This window comes from Coccomyxa subellipsoidea, assembly GCF_000258705.1.
Source record: "Coccomyxa subellipsoidea C-169, whole genome shotgun sequence".
Taxonomy (NCBI): Eukaryota; Viridiplantae; Chlorophyta; class Trebouxiophyceae; family Coccomyxaceae; genus Coccomyxa; species Coccomyxa subellipsoidea.
The window spans coordinates 32,097-56,667 of NW_005178029.1; the positions used below are offsets into that span (position 1 = coordinate 32,097).

The 24,571-nt window shown below is 51.7% G+C and overlaps 4 protein-coding genes across 4 annotated transcripts; 3 read left to right on the plus strand and 1 right to left on the minus strand.

Moving 5' to 3' along the window:
- Positions 1-161: 161 nt before the first annotated feature.
- COCSUDRAFT_25019 (putative 12-oxophytodienoic acid reductase) lies at positions 162-5,525 on the plus strand. The gene is made up of 10 exons (XM_005645119.1): positions 162-379; positions 937-1,077; positions 1,351-1,481; positions 2,002-2,146; positions 2,427-2,514; positions 2,832-2,900; positions 3,216-3,293; positions 3,874-4,038; positions 4,319-4,497; positions 4,896-5,525. Exons 1-10 carry the CDS (start codon positions 300-302, stop codon positions 4,975-4,977), a joined length of 1,158 nt encoding a protein of 385 aa, XP_005645176.1. The 5' UTR covers positions 162-299; the 3' UTR covers positions 4,978-5,525.
- Positions 5,526-5,623: 98 nt separating this feature from the next.
- On the minus strand, positions 5,624-7,745 carry COCSUDRAFT_54185 (hypothetical protein). Its single transcript, XM_005645120.1, has 4 exons — positions 7,538-7,745; positions 7,305-7,460; positions 7,072-7,191; positions 5,624-6,971 (listed from the first exon to the last, which is right to left on the minus strand). Exon 4 carries the CDS (start codon positions 6,920-6,922, stop codon positions 6,623-6,625), a length of 300 nt encoding a protein of 99 aa, XP_005645177.1. The 5' UTR covers positions 6,923-6,971; positions 7,072-7,191; positions 7,305-7,460; positions 7,538-7,745; the 3' UTR covers positions 5,624-6,622.
- A 383-nt stretch (positions 7,746-8,128) lies between these two features.
- COCSUDRAFT_67160 (hypothetical protein) lies at positions 8,129-18,624 on the plus strand (the record flags this gene model as incomplete). Its single annotated transcript, XM_005645121.1, has 20 exons — positions 8,129-8,182; positions 8,413-8,524; positions 8,799-9,055; positions 9,355-9,568; positions 9,877-10,079; positions 10,555-10,799; positions 11,204-11,396; positions 11,812-11,994; positions 12,621-12,785; positions 13,133-13,248; positions 13,537-13,684; positions 14,026-14,207; positions 14,532-14,733; positions 15,043-15,195; positions 15,534-15,726; positions 16,199-16,398; positions 16,830-16,970; positions 17,251-17,445; positions 17,825-17,918; positions 18,194-18,624. The coding sequence occupies 20 exons, from the start codon at positions 8,129-8,131 to the stop codon at positions 18,397-18,399; spliced, it is 3,456 nt and encodes a 1,151-aa protein (XP_005645178.1). The 3' UTR covers positions 18,400-18,624.
- Positions 18,625-20,028: 1,404 nt separating this feature from the next.
- COCSUDRAFT_57204 (short-chain dehydrogenase/reductase SDR) lies at positions 20,029-21,671 on the plus strand (the record flags this gene model as incomplete). The annotated part of the gene is made up of 5 exons (XM_005645122.1): positions 20,029-20,211; positions 20,403-20,535; positions 20,685-20,771; positions 21,052-21,184; positions 21,440-21,671. 5 exons carry the CDS (start codon positions 20,029-20,031, stop codon positions 21,669-21,671), a joined length of 768 nt encoding a protein of 255 aa, XP_005645179.1.
- Positions 21,672-24,571: the final 2,900 nt, after the last annotated feature.

Here is a 24,571-nt window from a genome sequence, read left to right on the forward strand (position 1 = left end):
CATAGCTCCCCTTGCCAGCTTCAGCTGCACTCTTTGTTGCATGCTTTAGATGCATTCAGCCTTGGAAGCTTCCGCGAGTGGTGGGAAGCTACGGGCAATTTAACGTAATGGGCGTCGCCATGAGGTCTCAATTCTTACGACAGGGCGCCCCATCCTTCCATAATTGAAGTAACTTCTTTTACCGAGAAAATTTCCCTACTAGCGCTATGCAGATCTGATTTTGGAAGGTCGTCAGATCGCACGTGCTAAAGGCACTTGCACGGCATCCAGCGCGTGGCGTGTACTACCTACCAGCAACGATGGTCAAGGATGATGTGAATTCCGAGAACAATCCACTACTGACTCCCTGGAAAGCGGGACGCTTCGAGCTGTCGAACAGGTACCCTGTTCTGTCAACGCGGTTTTTCCCATCCTCAAACCGGACAAAGGAAGATCGGAAAACTGATGACATTTGTCGTCGTGAGGGTCCCTCTCCAGGCTATTGATGCAGATCTGGCCATACGATGGGATTGCTAAAGGCTGTATCGGGTTGTGTCCATTACTGTTGCTAAGTGTGCACTATTCACGACCAGTGTGCAAAACAGTTTGTCGGAATGGTTTGTGCCAGCCGTGCGGGAATCAATTAAGGGAAAAGAAGACGAGGTTGGAAAGGCACGCCGACTACATCCAAGCGTAAAAATCACACAGGGCGCAGAAGAACACATACATTAGGTCTGACAGAGACTTAGCCATCTGATCTCCAGCAAGCCCATCCTTTCAGCGCCTCAGCAGCCCTTGTGACTTGTGCCATCCTTGGTGGCAGTAATATCAGTCCCATTGTGCTGCAGAGGGCTCAACGCACTGTGCACATGGCATGCGATATGGCCAGGGGTGCCCATGATCACTGCCAAAGAGGTTGTGGGTTGCTGATCAACGTCTTGGCACCTTTGCGCGCAGGGTGGTGCTTGCACCGCTGACAAGGTGCAGAGCGCTTGGGACTGTGCCGCAGCCGGCTGCGGTGGAGTACTACTCTCAGCGTGCGACCAAGGGCGGCCTCATGATCAGTGAGGCCACAGTGATCTCTCCTGAGGGCCATGGGTGAGTCAACATGATACCTCTTCCCTTTATGCCAGACTTGCACGGACCTATCAAAATGGAGGCACATGTTGCATTGTTGTATAATAAGGAGCAGAACAGGTGCTTGCGCCTCTGCATCTGAAGATGATGCCTGTGCATGGGATGTTGAAAGAATGCTCTACCCTTGAACCCTTCATGCCGTTCGATACCAAGGCTGTATGCTGAAGAAGGTGTTGTGATTTTGAGCACTTATTCGACATAGTGTGATGAATGGTATTCATTTGTATGTGGCAGGTACCCTGAGACACCAGGAATCTACACCCAGGAGCAGATCGAGGCGTGGAAGCCCATTGTTAACGCTGTGCACGCCAAGGGCGCAACATTCATCCTGCAGCTGTGGCATGTCGGCCGCGCCTCACACTCAGGTGAGGGGCCCATCCCAAGGCTCGACAGGGGGGCAACAAAGATGCCGGGGTTCCCAGACAGCAGTGGTGGAATTCTCTGCGGAACCCAAGGGGTTCATGACCTGCCTGGCAGACATGGCAGTCAATGTTTGTGGGAAAGAATCGTGGGCCGAACAGAACCTCGTCCCAAAACCCAGAAGTATAGACCCAATCCCGGGGGGGGGGGGGGGGGGGGGGGGGTCCCCTGGGATCTCAAGCCCTGGCCCACCCTGCAGCTGCGTTTATTTTGGATTAGGCTGTGCTCATATTGTGGGCATTCAAGGCGTGTTCTTGGAAAAGCTGCCGCCACATCCTTTGTGAGAGAGCATGAAAGAGCTCGGCACACCCCTTCAGAGCGGTTTGCATCGCTCTCCTGCATGGCTCTTGAACTCTTCTGCAACTTCTAGGACACATGTAGCCAAGCCAGCAGAACAAAGTAGAATGGTCCACAGGCATCTCCAATCTGCTGATACATTGCTGATGCTGCTGGTGTGATGCGCAGATTACCAGCCGAACGGGCAGGTGCCTGTGTCTTCATCTGCTGTGGCCCCCTCGGGCCAGGTGTACACCCCCGAGGGGCTCAAAGATTACGAGGTGCCACACGCGCTGACCGAGTCTGAAATTGCTCAAGTCATCGAGCAGTACAGGCAAGTGGCTATCTCCCTGTTGCTGCTAGCTACGTCTGCCGATGGCATGACTGCTGCACTTGCACATTCTGGTTGCCATCAAGGCTTGCAGGCAAGAGCAGCCTCAAGCGGTTTGGATCAAAAAGAGTTGTCCTAGCTGTATCTTAGGCTAGCACAGCCGCATATACAGCAAGCGGCCAAGTAGTCGCTCGTGCTAGCCTTCAGTGACATGTTCCAGCAGAGAGCGCGGCCACCGAGGAGCTGAGAAAAGTCGCAGTGTGAATGGAAATGTGTGATGCAGGCAGGGGGCAGCAAACGCAATCGAGGCCGGGTTTGACGGCGTTGAGGTGCACGGAGCCAACGGCTACCTCATTGATCAGTTCCTCAAGGTGAGAAGATCTTGGGCTTTGCCCTCAACCCGAGACCCTAAGGGTCTCATCGTATGTCTTTGCTCTATATTTGTCATTGGATTCCCACGGCGCAAAGGCATTGTTCCAAATGTTGGTTGCATGCAGCACTGGTCACTTTGAGAGCTTACTGAAGTTACTGATCACGCTGTTGCTTGTGATGCACTGCAGCATGTCGCCTCCGTGACTGGCATGGCACTGTATGGGCTGGAAGAATGTTTGCATGCATGGGCATGGCTCACAGTGCCCGTTTCATCATCCCATAAACAAATACTCAACACCGGTGTGTTGTGGCGCAGTCGAGCGTGAACAAGCGCACGGACAAGTACGGCGGCCCCATCGAGAACCGCGTGCGCTTTGCCTTGGAGGTGGATCTTCTTATCAATCATCCTCCCATCGCTTGAATTGAGGAGTTTTGGACATTGTGTCGTTTGAGGGTGGAGGACGTTTGACCCCCCCTGGAAAATGTTGAGGGTGGCTCCCTTTTGGGAGATCTATGCTTTGTAGAATTTAATTGCGCCAGCTGCTTCCGCTGCCGAATAAGTTTGCCCTGTTGAAAGGAGGAGAGCTGTGGTAGTCCTGACATCAGCTGCGGTCCCCTCCCCTCGCAGTTCAGTAGTAACTACGCATGATGCTTCCAACTGCAGAGAGCTGTGATTGAAAATAGCGCCCCGCGTGCGCAGGTGACTAAGGCGGTGGTTGATGAGGTGGGCGCTGACAGAGTGGGCATCCGCGTGTCTCCCTTCGGCGGCTTCCTGGATGTGAGTGTTTTCTCTACTATCTTTTCTAAATGTAATCACACGCATGCACACTCGTCAATTCTTGCAGGAGAAGGCAGGCCCCTGGTCAGCACCAGGGCTCGCAAGCATGGATTAGTGGTATCTTCGTAAATTGTTTGTCAGCATTGTGCCCTCAGCTGCGAGTGCAGGCAGCTGCAACCTGGCTCTGGCAATTGCTGTGCCCTGGTGCATAAGATTGTGTGGCTCTTAATCAAATATGGGCACCTGCAAAATGTTCTAATAGCGACTTCAATCAGTTTGTGGTGCTGCTTTGCTTGCCCCAAGCTGCCACTCAGGCGCCACTTTGCCAACTGCACCTCTGCTGACTTCTTCATAAGTGTCTCTGGAGTGGGCCCTTTTGAGAAAGTATCTGCTGATTGGCCCCGGCTGGCGGGGGGCGGTGTAAAATCTGAGCATCGTGCCCACGCTTGATTGGGTCTTGGATCTGGCGAGTCCAACAAGGGGTAGGTTTGTGGCAGCCTTAAACTGCAGCTTGTCTTTAGGATGCACCTTGCCTTCGGCAGGAAAAGCTTGTAATATTATAATTTTCTGGTTGCAACAGGCGGAGGACCCCCACCCGTACGCACTTCACACTTATCTTCTCGAGGAACTGAACAAGATGGGCATTGCCTACGCCCACTTCATTGAGCCACGCGCCAGCCATTCCATGGGTGTAGGCTCCCCCAACGCAGAATTCAACTTCCAGTGCCTCGACCAGAACCTGGATGTGAGTAGGCTCTGCTTCTCATCACCGCCTCATCTGCAGAGTCACTGTGTTGCTGTGCATGCACCCAACCAATGCCACTTTGTCACTGTGCATGTCTCAAGACAGCCAGCCACAACAAGCCTGGAGGCCTTTTGCGATATCTTCGACAGCGCTGGCACTTTAAAGAGTGCACAGAGTAGGCCTAGCAAGTCCAAGGACGACTGCCGCCAGCAGCCTGACTTGGTGTGATGCTATTGCTTTTATTGCCTGCCTCTGCTGATGGTGTGCTCTGTGTTTGCAGGTGTTCCGCCGCGCCTTCCACGGTGCATTTATTGCTGCGGGAGGCCACACGCGCGCATCTGGCATCGCGGCAATCGAGAGCAACCATGCGGACGCGATTGCGTACGGCCGCCCCTACTTGGCCAACCCCGACCTTCTCAAGCGCTTCGAGCTGGACGCCCCTCTCAACAAATATGACAGGTGAGCTGTGTGCTGACTGGATTGGAGTGAATGGCTGTCATGTGCAAAAGACACCCTCTGGCCCGGACTCAAAGGAGTAGGTAACCATTTTCTCTGCACTTCATCCCTGCCATCAGCGCTTTGCAGGGACAGCCCAGTGAGAGCACAGTGTGCTCTCTGGCCCGCAGACTACATCCTTTACACGTTGTCTCTGCACCTTGTTGATCATGCCGAAATGCTAGACACACAAGACATTGGGAGGACCAACCAAGCAGGGAGAAAGGGCAGACTTGCGGAGTATGCATGCGGCGTGCGATACACACAGGGCCCTGTTGAGACAGCGTGTTCAAAGGAACAATGTGAACCTCGTGTAATGACAGGGCATAATTTTTGGAAATGGGAACGTGTGCTGTGCGCAGGGATACCTTCTACACACAGGACCAGGTTGTTGGCTACACGGATTACCCATTCCTGTCAGAGGCACAGAATGGGAGCGCTTGAATTTTGAGCAGCTCGCTTGCCAGTCAGCGGAGAACGCCGCAGCTAGAGAACAATTCTGTTGTATCTAATGCCTTTGCCGCTGACCTGCCTTGCTGCTGATCCTTGCCAAGGAAATGTTGTGGTGCACCTTCCCATTTGATAGCTCAACCGAGCTGGTGTGCTTCTCCATGCAGCCCAGACATCGTCATGGTGTGTGTAACTGTCTGGCATGATCGCTTGCCACTTCACCTGCTATCAGGTATCATAGATGTTCTAATTATGCCATGGTAATTTTGTCCTGTACAGTCCTGTACAGGACAAGATTATGCACATGTAGCAGTGCAAAGTACATAGTACCTGTGGACCATATGGGTGGGAACTCGACTGTATGCCTGTCTAGACGAATATTTGTGAATTGTACTCCACTTATGACGTGATGTAAGGCATTGTTTTAGAGTTTTCAGCGTGTGGTAGACGGCCGACCATTATGGCCAGTGTAAGATTGTGTCTACTAGACACTGTCTAGGTTGTGAGATTTATAAATTTACATCTGATCTTCTCAAGCTGTATATGAGAGCCTCCGAGGCGTCTATGGCATGGGTCTTCCTTGCATTACATTTTTTTGGCAATGAGGCAACCTTTGGCAGTGGTTTTTTTAGCATATTTTCCGCACATTACATTTACGGTTCCGTCCTTTGCTTAGGGTGACGTCACATCAGGTGGAATTTTCTACACACAAATCGTTGCAGGACCAATTATGCATGCTCACTTTTTACCACTCCCACAAGGCCCTCAAGGGGGCACATCTGCAAGCTCAGTCAGATAGCAATAAGTCCAGCTGTCTCTGAGGGGGATTGTAGCTGCACATCCTTTGAAAAAAACCCCCATCCTGAATGCCAGAAAATGGCATATGGAAACCCCGAAGACCATGCCCTTCTAATTGGCTCCGAAGGCAGTCAGAAGAGCGAAAACACAGCACAAACTAAGAAGCCCACAGAGTGCTCACAAAACACACAACAACGCCATGGTCAACAAACCTTGATCAACAAGTCTCTAGAAGATGTTCACCAGCACTTCATGTATAAAAAGCATTCACCGAACAGTAAGCAAAATGTCCCTGTAAAAAGGGGCGCAAAGACCAGGAAAGGCTGACCCAAGATAGCACGCAGGCAATCACCTGAACAGGAAATCCCCACGCCCAAAGCCATTTTTACAAGGCAACATTGCCACTATATACATCTACGCTCTCTGCCTGAGTTCTGCTTTCTAGCGCAGCGCTCCCAGTGATGAGGCCCAGCGCCGGAAATCGTCACTACCGAATATTGCCCGGGGCCGCATTATTCTGAGAGGCACTCCAAGACAATATCAAGGGGTTCTTGTGGTCCACACTGGTGACTGCAAAAATGGAAACATGAAATTAAAGCAAAAATGTTATCAACACTTGGCAACCAAATGCTTCATTCATCAAAGTGGGCCTGTCGTGTGCAACAAACTTGGCATAGCGCCATCTTCCCGAAGTCGGCCCAGGCCACAAATGGCAAGTGATCAACCAGATTTGCAATTGGCTGCCAAGGCAATCCCTAATTACGCTTGATTATGTGTACATGATTAAGAGCGTGTTGCATTCTGTCTTGGGTTAAATGGAACATATGCTTGCCATAGAGACTCACTGGGCCTCAAGCAGTAGACAAGCATGTTCTCCTATCACCAGTGGTCTTTGAAAAGGGACTATCACTCCCCTGCGTGGTATTGCAACGATTGTTGTGCTCCTTGAATCAGCGTACTGCCCTATGCTGCAACCGCTCTGTTGAGAAGGAGAATGCCCAGGCCAACTGCTTTGGTGGCTTCCTCTGTTCAGGTAGCAGCAGCTCCGAAATAAAAAAGATGCACAATATCCTGCCATGGAGGTAATCCAGCTCTCTGAAAACCAGCTCCCCCTGGCCATGATGTGGCGGAAAATATTCATTTCCCTTTCCTGGACTCCTTGGGCAATTCGCTGGAGTATGCAGCGTTGCCTGTTGACCATCAAGAAGCCCGATTACGCCCATTGCTGAGAATTGTGACAGGAATTGAAGGACAAGATCCCAAAGAAGGGCAGAACTTGAATAAGCTTACTCTGCTCTGCTTGCAGGGCTTGCAGCCGTCGCACTTTGGCATTTATCGACAGGCAGGCATATAGGCGGCCCCAGTATTCTCTCATATCTTTGGGCATCTTGTCATCATCCCCGTAGAAGTCTGAAACACGAAAGAAACTGTTCAGATAGTATCTGGCGCTTCAAATTTTTCCTGCTTTGCAGTGAGATCCAATCTGTCACGGATGCTGAAGAGAAAGTCAATGTCTAACATACCTATTCCATTTCTTATTGCCTTCTCCCGCAAAGGCCCCATATTTCTTGTGATCCAGTCCCTCTCCGAGTCTCTAATTCTTTGCATTTCAGGCAAACGCTTCAGCTGCTTCAGCTGTTCTACATCAAAATCTTCTTTAGCGGAGCGTCCCAATATTCCTGCGAGACCTACCACGTGTCAGCCATTCCTATACCTCATCTGCTCAAATGTTTGCCACCTACCAAGGTTGCAATACCTTTGAATATCTGGCTTGTTGCCGCTTTCGCGTATTGTATGAAATCCAGGATTCCAATTTTTAGTTCACTGCACCAGCAGCTTATTGTATGACCCGTCGTTCAACCACGTTTTGATATCAAGCTTAGATATTCAAGGTGATGTCTGGTTCAGGATTGCAGAGAGGAATTGATCTCCAACACTACGGGGTCACAGGTGCTGCATCTCCAACAAGTAACGTTCTGGGGTCCTGCGTCAAATCAAATTGCAAGTCTTTTGATGTTAACACTGGGCAATCCAATGGGTCGCGGTCAGTCACGGCACGTGCACGCACGCACACGTGTGCTCTAATACACACTTGATAGACGGCGATGAACCCAGCTTGTTGACATCAAACGCAATCCTGGCTTTCTCCAACCTCAATTCTCAACAAATAAACAATGATTGGTTGTGTTGATACCTCCAATTTTAGATTATAACTTTGTTTCTCGATTTTGGCGAGATGCCTCAATCGGGCTTTGTGTTGCACGGTGTGGGCCAGAGCACCAGAGCCTTGAAAGTCGAGCTGGTAGCTTCTTTTGCCGATGTAGAGTTGGAAAAGGCTACGTTCACCATGGGGATCACCAATAAGACTCCCCGTTACCTGGCGATGAACCCGTTGGGGAAGGTGCTCCACGACCTCAATGATGTGATCATGCAACTGCATTTGACGATGTGTGAATCTTCTCAGAAGCTAATAATCTGGCACGTTTTTTATCATCCAAGAAGGGATCAGTTGCATAAAGCCTGGTACAAGTACTCACTGATTTATTCATCAAGCGAGCACCTGTGAGGCTCTGGCGTACTCTATGTTATAAGTACCACATTCAAATTTGAATTTAACGTGTTGCTATGCAGGTTCCTGTGCTGGAGACGCCTCACGGCCCCTTGGCTGAGAGCGTGGCCATCTCGCGCTACATCGCTTCCTTGGGGCGGTCGAACTTGTATCCCAAGCCTCTCAACCCCAGAGGTGACTCCCGAAGCATCCATCCACCGCATTCGAAGCGCATGCTTGCCCTTCATCACAATGCGCGTTCCACTGAAGCTGCAGGCAGCCACCATGAAAGCAAGACATTTAGATAAGATATCCATCTCTGCGCCTGCGGTAGTCATGCTCATACGTCAAGGAAGGCTTCTAGTTGCCGGCGAAGCTCAGTGCTGCTGCTGTAGATTCCTGGATAGGTTGAAAGAGAGAAATTCTCTTGTCCCTCATGCAAGTGTGATCTGTAAATTTGCTGCTGCAGAGACGACGCGTGCACAGATTGACAGCTGGGTGGATTGGGCGGCTGAGGTGGACGCTGCGGCGCGGCAGTGCGCATTCCCTGTAGCGCGCGATAAGTTACCCTTTGATGTGAGGGTTGCGGTAAAGGGCCGCGAAACCCTGGACCGCCTGCTTGCTGTGCTGGACGGCCACCTCAGCAGCCGCACCTTCCTGGTCGGGCAGAGCATCACGCTCGCTGACATCATCGTTGCCTGGGCACTCATCGTGCCCTATTTGGTGGTGGGTCTATACTGCCACTCTTTGAGGCACTTTCACCTCTAAAGTGGTGAAAGTATGCACTGGCCTGGCTGAAACAAGCATTTGTCGTTGCCAAGTCCAATGTCAGCCATCACGGGCGCACATGCTGCGAATGTGCACAGAGATTGAGACGTTCAACCGCGGATCTGAGCTCGCCAAATGGCATCGGCAAGTCTGAGCGGGGCTGCAGGCTTCTCTTGGAATTTCCTAGGAAGACACACAAGATCTCATCGATCAGAAGGTCATGGTTGTGGTGATGACAAAGTGTGCTGCTGGCTCAGCTGTTCGACGGCGAACTGCGCGCCAGGTTCCCGGCGGCTACGCGGCACCTGCAGACTATTCTGTGGCACCCCAAAGCGGTCGCCGTGCTGCTCTCGCAGCTGCAACCGCCGCAGAAGGCGCTCCTCGCCCCTGTGAAGGGCGCGAAGCACCGATGGGGCGAAGGCCCTGGCCCTCTCGCTCCCCTTGCGCACGCCGTCAACCACCCCTGGTCAGGTGTGACTCCCCTGCCCAGACCTGGCAGTGCCTGTCTCTGGGGTGATGAGGAATTTGACTGGGGAGCATGAGACATGCCATTCAGCCATTTAGAGGAAGAGCAATGCAGGCAGAGTGAGGTCCAGAACAAGGAGAAAGGTGTCAAAGGAGAAAGCTACCTACGACACCTCTTGAGCCCTCGATCCCGTGTATGACTGAAGCATGCTGCTGCATTTTCCAGTCCGTCTGAGCCAGCCACGTACAGTGCAAGCACTGGTATTCATGCATGAGCCTGCCTCGCTGACTGTACGTTTCCTTCAAATGCACAGGCGATAGGGTCCGTGCAACTTTCGTGGAGTTCTTTGAGACCAAGGGCCACACGGCGGTGCCCTCGTCCAGCGTGGTGCCTCACAATGATCCCACGCTGCTGTTCGCCAACGCCGGCATGAACCAGTTCAAGCCCATCTTCCTGGGCACCGTCGACCCCAACTCAGACTTTGCCCGCCTCTCCCGCGCCTGCGACTCGCAAAAGGTGCGTGCTATGCCAGTTTTCTTAGTCCTACTTCATAGTTAAGCATATGCGTGTGACTGTAGTAATTTCGCACAATGGGCGCCAATCCTGCAAAAGCCTGCCTGCTGGCTTCACTGTCTGGCAGCGGGTACCGTCCCAGCAGGCAGACCTTGCTAGATATGACAAGAGCTGCAGCAGGCACGCTTTTGTTGATCGGCGTCTCTTGTGTGAAGTGCTCCGACCTCTTATGCCATTTCTTGTCTTCCTCATTCTTCAAAATGTGATCGGTTGCCTCCTCTAGAGCGCATGCAGGAGGCAGCGTGCTCCTGGCAGTCCCATTTATGTCTATGTCTCTGCGCAAATTACTGACTCACATACCCACATCATGCATCACTGCACCACAGTTTATGTCGGTGCTCATGCATATGAAATCTTCTGCGCACTCACGCACACGCACAGACCGTCGCTAAGGGGCACGTGTCTCATTTTGCTGCAGTGTATACGAGCTGGCGGCAAGCACAACGATCTGGACGATGTGGGCAAGGACGTGTACCACCACACCTTCTTTGAAATGCTGGGCAACTGGTCTTTTGGGGACTACTTCAAGAAGGAGGCCATCGCGTGGGCATGGGAGCTGCTCACGCAGGTCTACAAATTGGACCCTGCCCGCCTCTACGCCACCTACTTTGGCGGCGATTCTGCGCAGGGCCTAGAGCCCGACGAGGAGGCCAAGTCCTTCTGGTGAATTCGAGTTCTCGGCTTTTCTCTTTCATGCACCTGTATGCATTCTATGGTACAGGCTTGCTTGCAGAAGAGATCTTGGCGGAAATTCAGGGCTTCTCTGGAAATTTTCTTAGATGCTATTGAGTCTGCAGAGGTCTTGAAGGAAATCATTTCACTCGGAAGAAAAGCAATAGGGTCACATTGGTGTCCAAGAAAGCTGCCAGGAAGGGGCATTTGCAGTGCACTATCCAAGCCCAACATGGGTGACTGCCTCATGTTGCATGACAGCCGCCAAGTGATCTTTTGGTGTCATTTGTCTGGGGTGGGCAAATTTCGTCATGCAGTGCCACATCACACCTCGCAGCAACTAACCAAGCGCAAAGTGGGATCGTAGCAGCTTGGTCATGGGTGTCAGCATGCAGGCTGGAGCTGCTGCCGACGGAGCGCGTGCTGCCCTTCGGGTGCAAGGATAACTTCTGGGAGATGGGTGATGTGGGCCCCTGCGGCCCCTGCTCGGAGATACACTACGATCGCATCGGCAGCCGAGACGCAGCGCACCTCGTCAACATGGACGACCCCAACGTTCTTGAAATCTGGAACATCGTGTTCATCCAGGTACGCGCCACTACACTGCTGTCAAGACTTAGCTTTGGGGGCATGTCAGAAAGGGATGCGCAGCCAACTCTCGTGCGCTGATATTATGAAGCACGGTTTTTTGTTTGTGCGCCACCTGCCTGTCAGACGGGGGGGAATGGACCACTGGCCTATCTCTTCCAGGAGAAATACAAAAGGAGGCTTCATCTTCGTTTCCAAGGATCCTGTGAAAGGACTTGCATGTCCCCTTGCGGGGGGAAGGTCGTAATAAAATCATCGATTTAACGCCTCTGGAAGCTCGTGATTGCTGTAAGTGTCATTCTTTTTGTGCTCATATACACTACCAGTAGTAGTATTTACTTATTCCAAAGGAGTGTTGGATGGTGGATATACTCTCGACAATGTCTGGATTGCTGAGAGACATTGGCATCCGCAGTTCAACCGGGAGGCGGACGCCAGCCTGCGGCCGCTGCCGGCGAAGCATGTGGACACGGGGATGGGCATGGAGCGCGTGACGAGCGTGCTGCAGGACAAGGTGTCCAACTACGCCACAGACATCTTCACGCCTATCTTCGACGCCATCCAGACAGTCACTGGCGCGAGGTCCTACACCGACAGGGTGAGTGTATGAGCCCTGAATTGGCTTTCTGCTCAGGGTATCTAACCTGCTATCTACATGCTGTGATACTGCCTGAGTCCAGCTTGGACTTTGCTGGGTCTGGATTCATCACATGATACAAGGTCATGGATGCTACAAGGAGCTTAGCATGGGTCCATGGGGTAATACTTGTTTCAAGAGTAAGAGAGCAAGTGGGTCACTTAGGGAGGGAAAGTATCACCTGTTGACCCTAGACACAAATCGGAAGCGAGGGCTTTCATGTGATTTCAAGCACGGGAATGGGGAGAGAAGCGTGGCTTGGTCCTTGTGGCTACACTTAGTTTAGGGCTGAGCTAGAGAAGGGATAGGGATCCCTATTAGGGAGACCTGGATTGTCTCCATCACATGTATCGAGGGGGACAGCTTGAATGCTCCGAGAGAAAAGATTACCACAATCTGTGCAAAGCCAGCAAGCGCAGGTGCACGGTAGCTGATCATCCGCATGTCTCCTCAAGCATTTTCGCCATGTTTGGAGCGCCTGCCTCTGCACTGTGAATCAAGGCAGGAGCAGGTGACAGAAGGGCAACATTGTGAATGTCTCACTACAAGATTGGCAACGAGCTTGACAACCCACGTTTATTATCCAGGTGGGCAAGGACGACACGGATGGCAAGGACATGGCATACAGGGTGGTGGCTGACCACATCCGCACGCTCTCATTCGCCATCGCCGACGGCGCGCAGCCGGGCAACGACGGCCGCAACTACGTCCTGCGCCGCGTGCTGCGCCGCGCGGTCCGTTACGGGCAGGAGGTGCGCTGCAATCCACACTCATCCTGTGACTCATCGCTTAACTGTGACTCATCATTGCATCTCTGTGGAAGTTGGGAGTTGAGGAGCACTCATACCCACAATGTTGAGGATTGAAAACTTTACTATCGGAACACACATGAGTTTGCTGTGCTCTGCATTGTGCTACTCATGCAGCTTCAACTGACGTCTCTTGTCTCTAAAGTTTGCAAAAGTGCATGGCAGTGTTGGTGAACGGGCTGTCAATCTCAGGCTAAATCTTTAGCACCGGTACCACAGCAAGAGCTGCGTGGATGCTACAAGTGTCCAATTCCTGTTCTAGTCTCACAAATTTGTGCATGCATGCACAGGTGCTGAGCGCGAAGGAGGGCTTCTTTGTGAAGCTGGTGGACTCTGTGGTCGCCAACTTTGGCGGCTTCTACCCAGAGCTCATCGCCAAGCGCGACCACATCACTGATGTCATCCGGTGCGTACGCAGCGACCCTTCTCTACCAATCGTCGGGGCAACCATAAAGTGACTGCAGGGAATAGTAACTTCTAGCCTTTGTGACTCTCATCAAGGAGAGCTCTATTTCCTCCCACCTTTTCCCTCGATCTCGTGTGCCTTTGTGTCAATTTGGCCACTGTCCTGCGCGGTAGCCTTCGTGCTTGTGCCTGCCGATTAAGCAAGACCTGCACTTCTGCATGTAGCCGCGCTGAACGATCTAGAAGACCATTTGTTCTCTTATGCTGAGAATTTGGGTCGTGCGCGCAGGGAGGAGGAGGCGAGCTTCAGCCGGACGCTGCAGAAGGGCATAGAGCGCTTCAAGAAAGCGGCCGCCAACGCGAGCGGTGGTTCCTTCAGCGGCAAGGACGCATTTGAGCTGTATGACACCTATGGCTTCCCCATGGACCTCACTGAGGTGCTGTCCTCGCCCGCATTCATGCAATGCATTGCTCAACATTGAAGTGCTACTCATTAAGATCTGTCAAGCTTAATATTACCTGTACAAGCCGTACACACTGATTGCCAACAAGCAAGCGTCACTTTATCTCCTGTACAAATTCATCAGGAGCTTCAGCATCCTGGGATACGGAACATTGTATATCAAGCAAGCCCATACGCCTGGCATCTTCACTAAGCATCTGAAAAAAAGGAACGTAGACAATCAAAGATTCTGGCAGCAGTACTCTATGAGCAAGTGAATCAGTATACAGGGAAACACTGCCTGTCGAGCTGAAGGTCATTTTCATGGAAGCGCAGCTGATGGCGGAGGAGATGGGTCTGAAGCTGGACAAGAAGGCGTTTGAGGCGTGCATGGAGGAGCAGCGGCAGCGCAGCCGCGCGGCCGGGAAAGCCGGCGGCGGCCCGACGCTCAAGTTCGAGGCCGAGGCGACCGCGCACCTTGCAAACAGCGGCGTCCCCGTCACTGACGACAGCCCCAAGTGCGCCCTGCATTCCCTCTGTCTCTCTTTTGTGCCTCCATCCGACCTGCAGATTTTGAGGGTGTTCCTTTCCAATGTGCATTGCTGTTCAGCAGAGCAAGTGGTGGTTTCAAGTCCGCAATGCTGCTCTGCCCGTATGGTAGCATTACTTTTACGCTCAAGCACAATCAACACCCTGGCACCATTTATCTTCTCAAAGCTTGCCATGCATATTTCTAGCTGGCATTGAGCAAGTGCAGCGCAGCGCTGCATGCGTACAGCCGTACAGCTGTTGGTACCAACTTTCCCTCTGTCAGACATGAGAAGTCTTGCGCTTGGCCGTAGGTACACGCCTGGGAGTGTGAAGACTACAGTGCGCGCCATTCTGTCGGCGTCGGGCTTTGTGGACAGCACGGCTGGCGCGGCTGGGCCGCTGGGGGTTGTGTTGGAGAGAACGCCGTTCTACGCCGAGTCTGGCGGCCAGGTGGCGGACAGCGGCGAGCTGGCTGGCCCCTCTGGCGCCATCTTCACCGTCCAGGATACCAAGGTCCGACCTTCCTGCTGTCCCTGGTTTCTCATGTGGAGGCTGATTTGGTTCTGCCGCATGGCAGTCTTGCTGTTCAGGTTCATGTGTACCTGCCTGGCTTCACTTTTGTGGCTGAGCATTTGTGGGCAGCTCGCTTGTTGATGCCATGCGGGTCGGGGAGGGGCCCGATTTCCTGCGTTCCCAGCAGGACTTAGAATCATTGCTCTTACAACAACAGGAGTCTGAATTAGGAACTTGTTGCGTGCTTTGTTTGCCCAAAGAGTTCTGTCTTTTTGAAATTTGAATTTTGAAATCTTGGCGGGCCTATAGGTGGCTGCAGGCTATGTTCTGCATGTGGGCGAGGCGGCAGAGGGAACGTTGCGCGTGGGCGACACAGTCAGCGCTGACGTGGACATCATCCGCCGCGCGCGCATCGTGCCCAACCACACCTTCACCCACGTCCTCAACTTTGCGCTCAGAGAGGTTTACCCCTGTCGCCCTGCACCTTGATTGCACCAACCATGGCTTCATTGCCAGGCCCATCTTCAATATTCTTGAAAATAGTGCACCGATCTTCTGGGTAAGGATGAAAACATATTGTCCAGTTTTCCTCACCCTTGGATTCATGTGCACAAGCCTGTGAAGTGCACCTGTCTGAAGCGGTATCTACTGGAGCATGTCAGTCGTGTTGGCACACGAAATAAAACAAGTCACTGGATCTGCGGACATGTCTGAGCTGAAGGCAACTCTTTGTCAGTGAGCTCTGGTTCATGCAGCTTTTTACAAGCAAACCTTACAAGGTGATGTGTCCGCCTGAACAGGTGCTGGGGGATCACATCGACCAGAAGGGGTCGATAGTGCAACCGGAGCGGCTGCGATTCGACTTCTCGCATGGCGGCCCCATCGACGGCCCCACCCTGGGCAAGATCGAGGCCATCTGCAACCAGCAGCTGGCCGCCGACCTGGGCATCTTCTCAAAGGACGTGGCGCTGTCAGACGCGCGCCAGATCAATGGTGTGCCACCCTTCCTTCATGCAATGGAGTCATGCGAAACTGCAGGGTTTCATGCTTGCCTACATGCAAGCGTGCCAGGGCAAATTAAAGTTTGGCGTCGGTGTTGAGACCAGTGATCTATCTCCATGCTTGGCCAATCGTACATTGGAGTCTGGCTGCAAGTAATCACTTTCCTAGTTCGCATCGCAGGGCTTGGGTGATCTTTTCTGTCATTGAATTAGCTCTGATTTGACAGGGATGATTTGTTGCCATGACAGCAGCAGCAGCAGCAGGCAAAGTCTGCCTGAGTGGGGTTGCAAAGGGATGTCTTAACTTGCCAATTATGCATGTGCCCATGCATGGGGTGCCAGACGCTGAATGCCAGGCTGCTGTCCTGTTCGTTGCGGAGGCATGTTGGCTTTTTAAAGGGCAATTGTTACAAATGTGAGGGTTTTACTTTGCCTTCAGTGTTGACTGGATTGTGCATGTGCAGGTCTTCGAGCGGTGTTTGGGGAGCAGTATCCAGACCCAGTGAGGGTGGTGTCGATTGGGAAGTCTGTGGAGGACCTCCTGGCGAACACGGCGGACCCAGAGAACGCCAAATACTCGGTGGAGTTCTGCGGCGGGACGCACCTGAAATCGACCGGCCAGGCACGTGCGTTTGCGCTGCTGTCCGAGGAGGGCATCGCCAAGGTGGGGCCGAGATTCTCAAGTATTGCATTCAAAATTTGTCCTATGTACCCCCAACTGGAGGTCATCGGGTTGATAAAGGCCTGGGGATTACAAATTGCTGTCACCCGTGTCACTACTTTGCCCTCAGAGGTCTGGACGAACTCCGGTGATGTTTCCAGCATGTCTGCTGCCGGGAGAAAGTGTCTTGCATTCGTGACTTGCCAGAGCTGGTCTTTCAGTGTAAGGATTACCCCCAGAAGAGGCTTTTGTATAGATCTGCACGTTTGGGGCAATGTTTTGCCTGCAGTCAGTGCTGCCAATTGAGCGAATTTGTAAGAATTCAGAGGCTGACTTTGCCAAAGCACTTTGCATCGCATTGCAGAACAAGCCAGCGACGCAGCTGCACAGAGAAGGAAGCCTGACGTGTCATGATGTGTCATGATTTGTTGCAGGGCGTCAGGCGAGTGGTGGCGGTGACATCAGCAGAGGCCGAGGCGGCGGTGGCGCGCGCAGAGGCGCTGACCAAGGCCATGGAAGCTGCCCAGAAGCTGACGGGGCCGGCTCTGGAAGCTGAGATCGCCACCCTGCGCCAGGTTTGGCCCTGCACCTCTTCAGGCTCACTGTACACTCCCCCACATGAGACAATGCATCTCCGAGCCCACCTTTGTGTACAGTTTTAACCCTTCGAACAGTTTCAACCCTTTAAAAATGGCATTTTGCACATTCTCTCAGTGTGGGTAAGCTTATATTTGCACTTCAGTTGTCATCAGCACCAGGGCTGTCACTGTAAGAGTGCTGCGTCGGACCTTGCTGCAGTTTCCACTTCAGTATTGAGATCAAGTAGGCAGAGCTGTGAGAAACTTGCTTTGACAGGGCATCGATGGCTCTGCGATCCCCGCCGCGACAAAGGCGTCCCTGCGAAACTCGCTAACGGCGCTGCAGAAGACTTTGTTGGAACAGCACAAGTCGGCGGCTGCCGCCAACAAAGCGCGCGCGACCGCTGTCGCCGTCGAGGCGGCTGACGCCGCGGCTTCCTCGGGGCAGAAATTTGTCGTTGTGCAGCTCGAGGTACGCGCCACACGTATTTTGCCATTGCCGCATGTGTACAGTGTGGGAAGTAGTGACTCTTTGATATCTTGCCACTTGCGCACAGTGTGACAGCTGCAGAGCCCTTCATTTTCCTGCAACCATTTCATGGCAGCGACTGTCTATCCACTCTTACCTGCGTACAAACTTACAGCAGCGATAGAATGGCTGGCGGCCTAGGAGTCAAGCCCCATAAATTGAAGTACCTAGAGAAATGATAGTGTTGCAACATGGGCAGTGTTGAACAGTGCCGAGCTTCATTTCTTTCCAAGGAAGGAGGGTGAAGAAGATCTTGGTCATGCTGTGCACACAGCTCCATTCGGTGTGACTCTGTGCTGAGAAGGCGTGTTCTTGGCCACAGGTGGGGCTGGACAGCAAGGCGGTTCTGGAGGCATGGAATGCCATCCACAAAAAGCACCCGGACATGCCCGTGGTCATCGTCACTGCCGATGCGGGTGAGCCTTTCCAGTGTTTCCAGATCAGACATCTTTTAATGCAAAAGTGAGCAGCTGCTATAGACTTTATCTCACGTTCCTGGAACAACAGCAGTGATCTTAACCATTGAACCTTTCCTTGAAGGAGCATTCTCTCATTCCTGGCAATTCTTCCTCTCTGCGCAACTTCGGCCTCGCCTGCAGACAGTGACTGCAACAGTGTTCTGCTCTTCAGTCTTTTATATGTAGTGCATGTGGCCTGGCAATACTGACCGGTTGTTTGCACATGCGCGCAGCCAAGGGCAAGGCGCTGGCGTACGCTGGGGTTCCCGACGCGCTGTCAAAGCAGCTCAATGCCGGAGAGTGGGTCAAGGCGCCGCTGGCCGCGCTCGGGGGCAAGGGCGGCGGCAAACCCACCACCGCGCAGGGGCAGGGGCCAAATGTGGACAAGGTCCCAGATGCCATCCGCGCGGCCGAGGAGTTTGCGCGGCTGAAACTCTAGAGACCTCTAGGGCCCGAATCTGAATTTAAATTGTGCTCACTGGATGGGACGTGTTTTTGGGTTTCACACTAATTTCTGCGAAGAAAATAGAAAATTTGGGATTGTACCTGACTGCTTTGGGTCTCGAGCTTGAGCTTGTGCTTACTGTGCCAATTGTCCAGCCTTTCTTGGGATGGCATTGGTGTTCTGAGCACAAGACTTCCATCTGCAATAGACGGCAAATCTTTTTGTACTGCCTTTAGCGAAGAGAGACTTCTTGAAAAAAAACATGCATGTGCACACACATGGCCTTCATGACATCACGAGATTTGGCCCTCCATGACTTTGCATTGTATTCACATACTTTCACAAGAGCTCAAAGCTGACAATAAAGTAATTAGCTGCAGTAGATTCAAAGCTCTGAAAAGATATTAGAGCTTGCTCACGGGACCTTACATACACAAAGATGTTCCTCAAGTTGCAATCTAGATCTGTTTTCGCCAAGTCAGCCATAGCAAATTGCAAATTTGCCAGAGCGATTTGAGAATTATTTGTTTCACTCCTAACACTCTTCTGTGACACAGCCGCAAGGGGTCTTCATTTTGGAAAGGCTTGAAAGACCTGAACTTTCATTTATGCTTGCGTACAACAGCCTCTGCACCCTTTAAAGCAAATTTGCTGCATGCAAACTGACGACACACTTCCCGGGCAAATACACTGGCTAGGATTGACGGGCTGGGTACCCAAAAGCAAAATTGCCATGTCAATTCTTCTCAGGGCTTCCAATGCTAGAAGGGCTTCTACGCGACCCCAGTAACAAATCCAGGATTCACGCTATCCGTGGGATACTGTTTTAACGCGCAGAGCAGAGCTACGCTTTTGTCACGTTGGAGCCACGCTATCCAAATCTCTTCGCGTACAGAAAATTGTTATATTCGTCTAATACAATAGGAAGAACTTTTATTCTATTTCTGAATCTTAATATTATGATATACTTTTGCGTGTTGTTGCAGCTCAAGTTTCCTGTTGTGATCGAAACCAAACTAGTGACCTGGCCTTTCCCGCCTTCATGACGTCACGAAATCCGACCGCCATGTCTACCGTCTTCATCTTGGGGATACTGAGATTCAGTCTGATCTGACATCAAAGTTCAGATAACAGATCCAAAAATTTCTACTGCTGGTCTAGAGTATTAAAACTCCAGTTGGGAGATCGCTCGCATTATACTACTTTCACTAGTGTGTGGGTACCATATTCGAGTGAGGAGGAGACGATCGGTGTCTACTTTGCCTCTAAGACCCCTTAAATGATCCTAGATTCGACTCACAGACCCGTCAAGTAAATTAGTAGGTCCCGATCAGTACCCATCTTGTAGTTGAAATATACACATCTTCGGGAATCCCAACGCCTAGGTGCGTACTTCCTTTTCTTTTGATGTCTTCCAGCTATTTACAGCTATAGCAAGTTCCTTCAGAGCCTGCGTTATGTAGATATAGCCGAAATCTTGAGCTGATCACGGTTTGAACAGCATCGCATATCTGCTTGCTGGCGACGCTGTGTCTGCATATTGCAACGGTTCAAGGCCCAGGCGTACCTTGTAATGCACATCCGCATCTTCAATACGGCTGTCTTGCTGTTGCTGCAGGTATCATGAAGAACCTCAGGGGCATGATTGCAATCGTGACAGGCGCCGGCAACGGCATTGGAAAGGCCATAGCTGAGCGTCTTGTTGACGAAGGCTGCGGAGTGATGTGGGCAGATGTTGATGGAGAGGCTGCCCAACAGGCAGCCGCATACTGCCCTCCAAACTGCCTGCAGGGATTCCCCTGTAAGGTTTGTCACTGTTCCTGCTGCTGACAAGCCGCTAAATATGTTCCAATGGGGCCTACAACGAAAGACTTCTGGCCACCACTCAATAGACTGGACAAGTCTAGAAGCTACGGCGGCGCTCTAGCTGTCTTGTGTGCCTCTGGCAAGCTCATCAATGACATGAATGATAAATTGCGCTCTGATATGTAGTGCAGGTTGATATGTCAAAGGAGAAGGAGGTGGCAAATTTGATCCAAGCAACGCTTATGCGCTTCAGTCGGGTAGATATATTTGTCAACAACGCGGCGCGCTTTGTTTTTGGCCACGCATCAGAAGTGACCGAAGAAGGTGCTTGCTTGATCTTAGGCACTGTCTTGACATGCTTTGAATTGGGAGTTTGTGGCCTTCACCTTACTGAGCCTCACCGATCCCAGGGACAGGCAAATGTGCAAAAAAACCAAGTCTCCACAGTTCTTCTGAACTTCCAATGGCTGCAGATTGGGAACGGGCCCTGGGCACGAATGTGAAGGGGTACGCATGGGGCATCAAGCATGCCAGCCTGGCCATGATGGCGCAAGGCAGCGGTGAGAACTCCTCTTTTCTGAAGCTCACCCCCTGTGATTTACAGCTGTGTCTTATGGGTGCAGTGGCCTCTTGCTGCTGCGCAGCCTTCATGGCAACTTTACTGCAACTTATGACCCCAGCCGCTTGCCTTGTTGCAGGAAATGTCAGTAGTGTCCAGCGCTCTGCATGGACAGCTGTTGCAAATCGTGATGCCTTGTCTTGGGAAGATGCTCTACAGCTGTCTGAGCAATGGTGCCTGGGAGAAAGGGCTCACGTTTAAGGTCTTGTTCTGCGCTGCAGGTGCCATTGTGAATGTAGCTTCTACCAGTGCGTTCGTGGCGCAGCCGTCTTTTGTACCGTACAGCACCACGAAGGGAGCTGTGCTGCAGCTGACGCGGTGCAGCGCGCTGGACCTCGGGCCGCACGGGATCAGGTACAACAATATCTTCCTTTTTACTGCAAAGGATGAAGTCATCTGGCAGGCATGCATGACCCACTGCCAGCTTGACAAGACATATATGAAGGCACCTGGATGTAGAGAAAAGAGAGCTTGTAGAGCACATACTACTGATAAGACATCTGGCGAGCAAGCAAGTCCTGGAAATGCAACAGGTATTGCTGTGTGCCTTGCTCCCAATTCAAGTCCCTGCGAAGCAATTTGTAGATGTACCGTATTCTTCACATGCAGGGTCAACGCCGTGTGCCCTGGACCGATCCTAACAGACGGGACGGCGCGCCACGCAGCCAGTGTCAGCAAAAGCACAGAGGAGTTGTGCAATGAGATGACAGCGCCACTCATACTGAAGCGCATGGGGAAGCCGGATGAAGTTGCATCTGCAGTGGCGTTCCTGGCCTCTGATGAAGCCAGCTTCATCACCGGGACGACACTGATTGTGGATGGCGGCCTCACAGCGTTGTAGCCTGAGCTGTCGATCTGACATAATGAGACCGTCTGCAAGAATTAACAATCGGAGTACTGGTTGCAATAACTCAGCTGGTAGTCTGGTTGCTTTGCTTTTGGGCCCCGCTTTCTGCCTACGGGAAGCATCTGCCACTGAACACAATAGGGTTGAGCCTGCTTCAGGCATGTGAACCCATTGGCCTTGCTTTCAGAGACTCAGCAACACCGCTTGGCGTCATGGCTCCATGGTCCCATGGTCGATGAATGACTATACATCAACCTTATATGTCAAATGGTTTAAGTGCAAAAGCAAAGTTGTTAAGAATCTTGGTGACACGTTGGTCGGGGTCCAGAATATCCGGCATGCTCATTCCATTGAAAGAGAACATACAACCATGGGAATAGCATTCTCTCTCTTCACGAGCGTGACTCATATTGTAGTGGGCCCTGGCCTAGCAGTGCTAGCATTCAGGTATATTAGTCAGCGGTTACTAGTTCTCAGGACGAAAAGCTTATCCTGAGGCCCTCAGAGCTGGGCTCGGATAAGCAGCAATGCTCTTGTTGCAAGCAACAAATCTGCATCAAGAAGAAGATATAGGTGAGGCACATTACTCTCTAAGCAACTTTGAAACATCGTGAAGAGGAATATCTCGTTCGTGCTCCTCAGGTGACTTGAGTGCATTGCAGTCCAGTATCTCATTCCACCCTGTTGCGTCAATTTTAGAAAATGTGCAAGCTTTATAAATATGCGAAGCAACTTTATACGGAGGGCCTGTGGGCCCATAAGCCAGTACTGAAAACCAAGTGCCAATTTCAACACTTCAAGTTGCTTTCCTCTGTACGCATCTGGGCAGGCTCGTTAGTATGGGTAATCCTCAGCTTTGCTGTTTGTGCATGAAAGCAGCCTTGTTGTTCGTTTGCAGGCAGTTTGCAAGGATGTCTCAGGAGGGAGTCACAGCTGAAGAGGGACCTCTGAAGGTTTACGTTGTTACAGAGATGCACACTCGAAACATGGACGATGGGCACACCGACTGCACGGTTCACGGCGTCTTCAAGGATGAAAAAGAGGCGTGCGACGTGTGCTACAAGCTCTTCACGGAGACAGTGATGGAGTATTTACAGTATGGTCCTATTAAAAGCTCAGGAAGGGAGGATGGTCGGAACTTTAAGGTCCGCCAATCCGAAGGAAGTGAGTATGACTCCTGGTATTATAAGGTCACCGAGACGACTGTGCAGTAAATGACATCTTGGCAGTGTCTGCAGAGAGCAGGCCTGGAAGGTGGCAAACGCTTACAATGCATTTGTCATGCCGCTTGATGCCATCTGTGGTCGAAGGGGTAGATCTCGAGCTGTCCAGACAGGGGCACAGTTCCTCAGGGCCTCACGTTATTGTGTGAACTCTGCTCTTATGAACAGTGTAATTGCAGCATATCATTGCACACTTTTCATGACCTAGTCAGTCTTTGTCACAGAGCCCTTGTCTCCCATGGCGTGCTCTTGCCCCATGCTTCTTCCCTTTGAACAGAACTCTGATAGCGCCTCCGAAGCCTGCAGGCAACTGAAACGGTGATGAGTTGTTTAACAGATGCTTACACAACCCGCAATTCCTTTGTCAGCAAGACTTTGACTGCATTCACTGATATGCAATTTGCTGCATAATTTGTAATGCTGACTTCCCCCTGGGTAGATGGCGCTTGCAAGCTACACAAGCTGGTGTGCCGGGCAAAGAGTGCAAAGTGTGCTGCTGAGCAGTGGTTATCCATCTATCTTTTCTGGAGTGGAACGTATGCAGTACAATAAAAAGCGTGCTGTGCAGGCAGAGCAGCAATTTTCTATCTCAAACATCCATGCGTACATTCCCAGTTGATCCTTTGTCTGCTGAAGCTACCTTTTGCGGGCCGGTCATACGGTCTGTTGCATCTGAGTATTCTTTTCTGTTGATGTACTTCTCACCACGGTAGTTCACCTGCACAGCAAGCCACAACGCTTGCAGGAGGAAGCTAGCCATCCGGAGCCTCACACTGCGCAACACATCTGCTTCGAGTGGGCCACTCATCCTGGGGGCCTGACTCATATATTTGTACTTACCGAAATCAAGTCTGCCTCTCTTTCTTCCCTGCTGGTGTATTGAAGAGTGCCTGCCAGGCCACACAAGGCCCACAAAAGAGGATTCAGCCTCTCTTACTGGTCCCACATCACAGACACATGGAGCACTTACTGTATGGCACTGCAAGATTTTGAGCCCTAAACGATGTGAGTGAGTTTCCTTTTGAGTAGCAAGAATTTCTTACTACATCTCGAGATGTTGTAATATTTTGCATCAACAGCCAGCTGCCTAGTGCTGTGTGGGTGTTGAAATGCAAATCGACTTTTCTTTCTGCCTATATGGCTGGAGCAGTGCTAAGGGCATAGTGTTCCATAATATTTTTAGGCTTGACAGAAGAAAAACGGTGCGTCAGTTCATTTTTGCTGTACGACGGTCTTCTGGCTGTCGCTGCAAAGTCGGGTTGTCTCCTGTGCTTGCTGGAAGAGCCACGTCCTCTATCACACAGCACGGACTGCTCGGCGCAATCTTTACCGCTCATGACATTGCCGTCGATGAAAGGGAAGGGGACCGCAGAGGAACACTATATGTCTCAGCGTGTTTTGTGGCACCAATGGGCCTCTGTTTTTGCCTCTGTTTTTGGCTTTTACCACACGGGCAGGCGGGCTGCCCATCACGTGCACCGAGTCCGCCAATTTTTGTGCAGCAGCATATTGATCGCATCAGGTTTACCTACCTAACTCGCAAACCCGCAGGAATTTCCGACCAGGAATGATTCCAACAACACCCATGGGTCTGGTGTTGAATATAGAGTCTGACTGGCCTTGGCACTTGCCTAGAACCGAACGAAGTTATGACGCACCGTGCTGGCTCTA

Excerpts from the sequence above, each read along its gene's own strand:
- COCSUDRAFT_25019 (XM_005645119.1), top strand. The coding sequence starts at position 300 with ATGGTCAAGGATGATGTGAATTCCGAGAACAATCCACTACTGACTCCC. Across the intron at positions 1,078-1,350 it reads ATCTCTCCTGAGGGCCATGG|GTACCCTGAGACACCAGGAA; the intron begins GTGAGTCAACAT and ends TGTATGTGGCAG. Across the intron at positions 2,147-2,426 it reads CAAGTCATCGAGCAGTACAG|GCAGGGGGCAGCAAACGCAA; the intron begins GCAAGTGGCTAT and ends TGTGTGATGCAG.
- COCSUDRAFT_54185 (XM_005645120.1), bottom strand. The coding sequence starts at position 6,922 with ATGAATATTTTCCGCCACATCATGGCCAGGGGGAGCTGGTTTTCAGAG.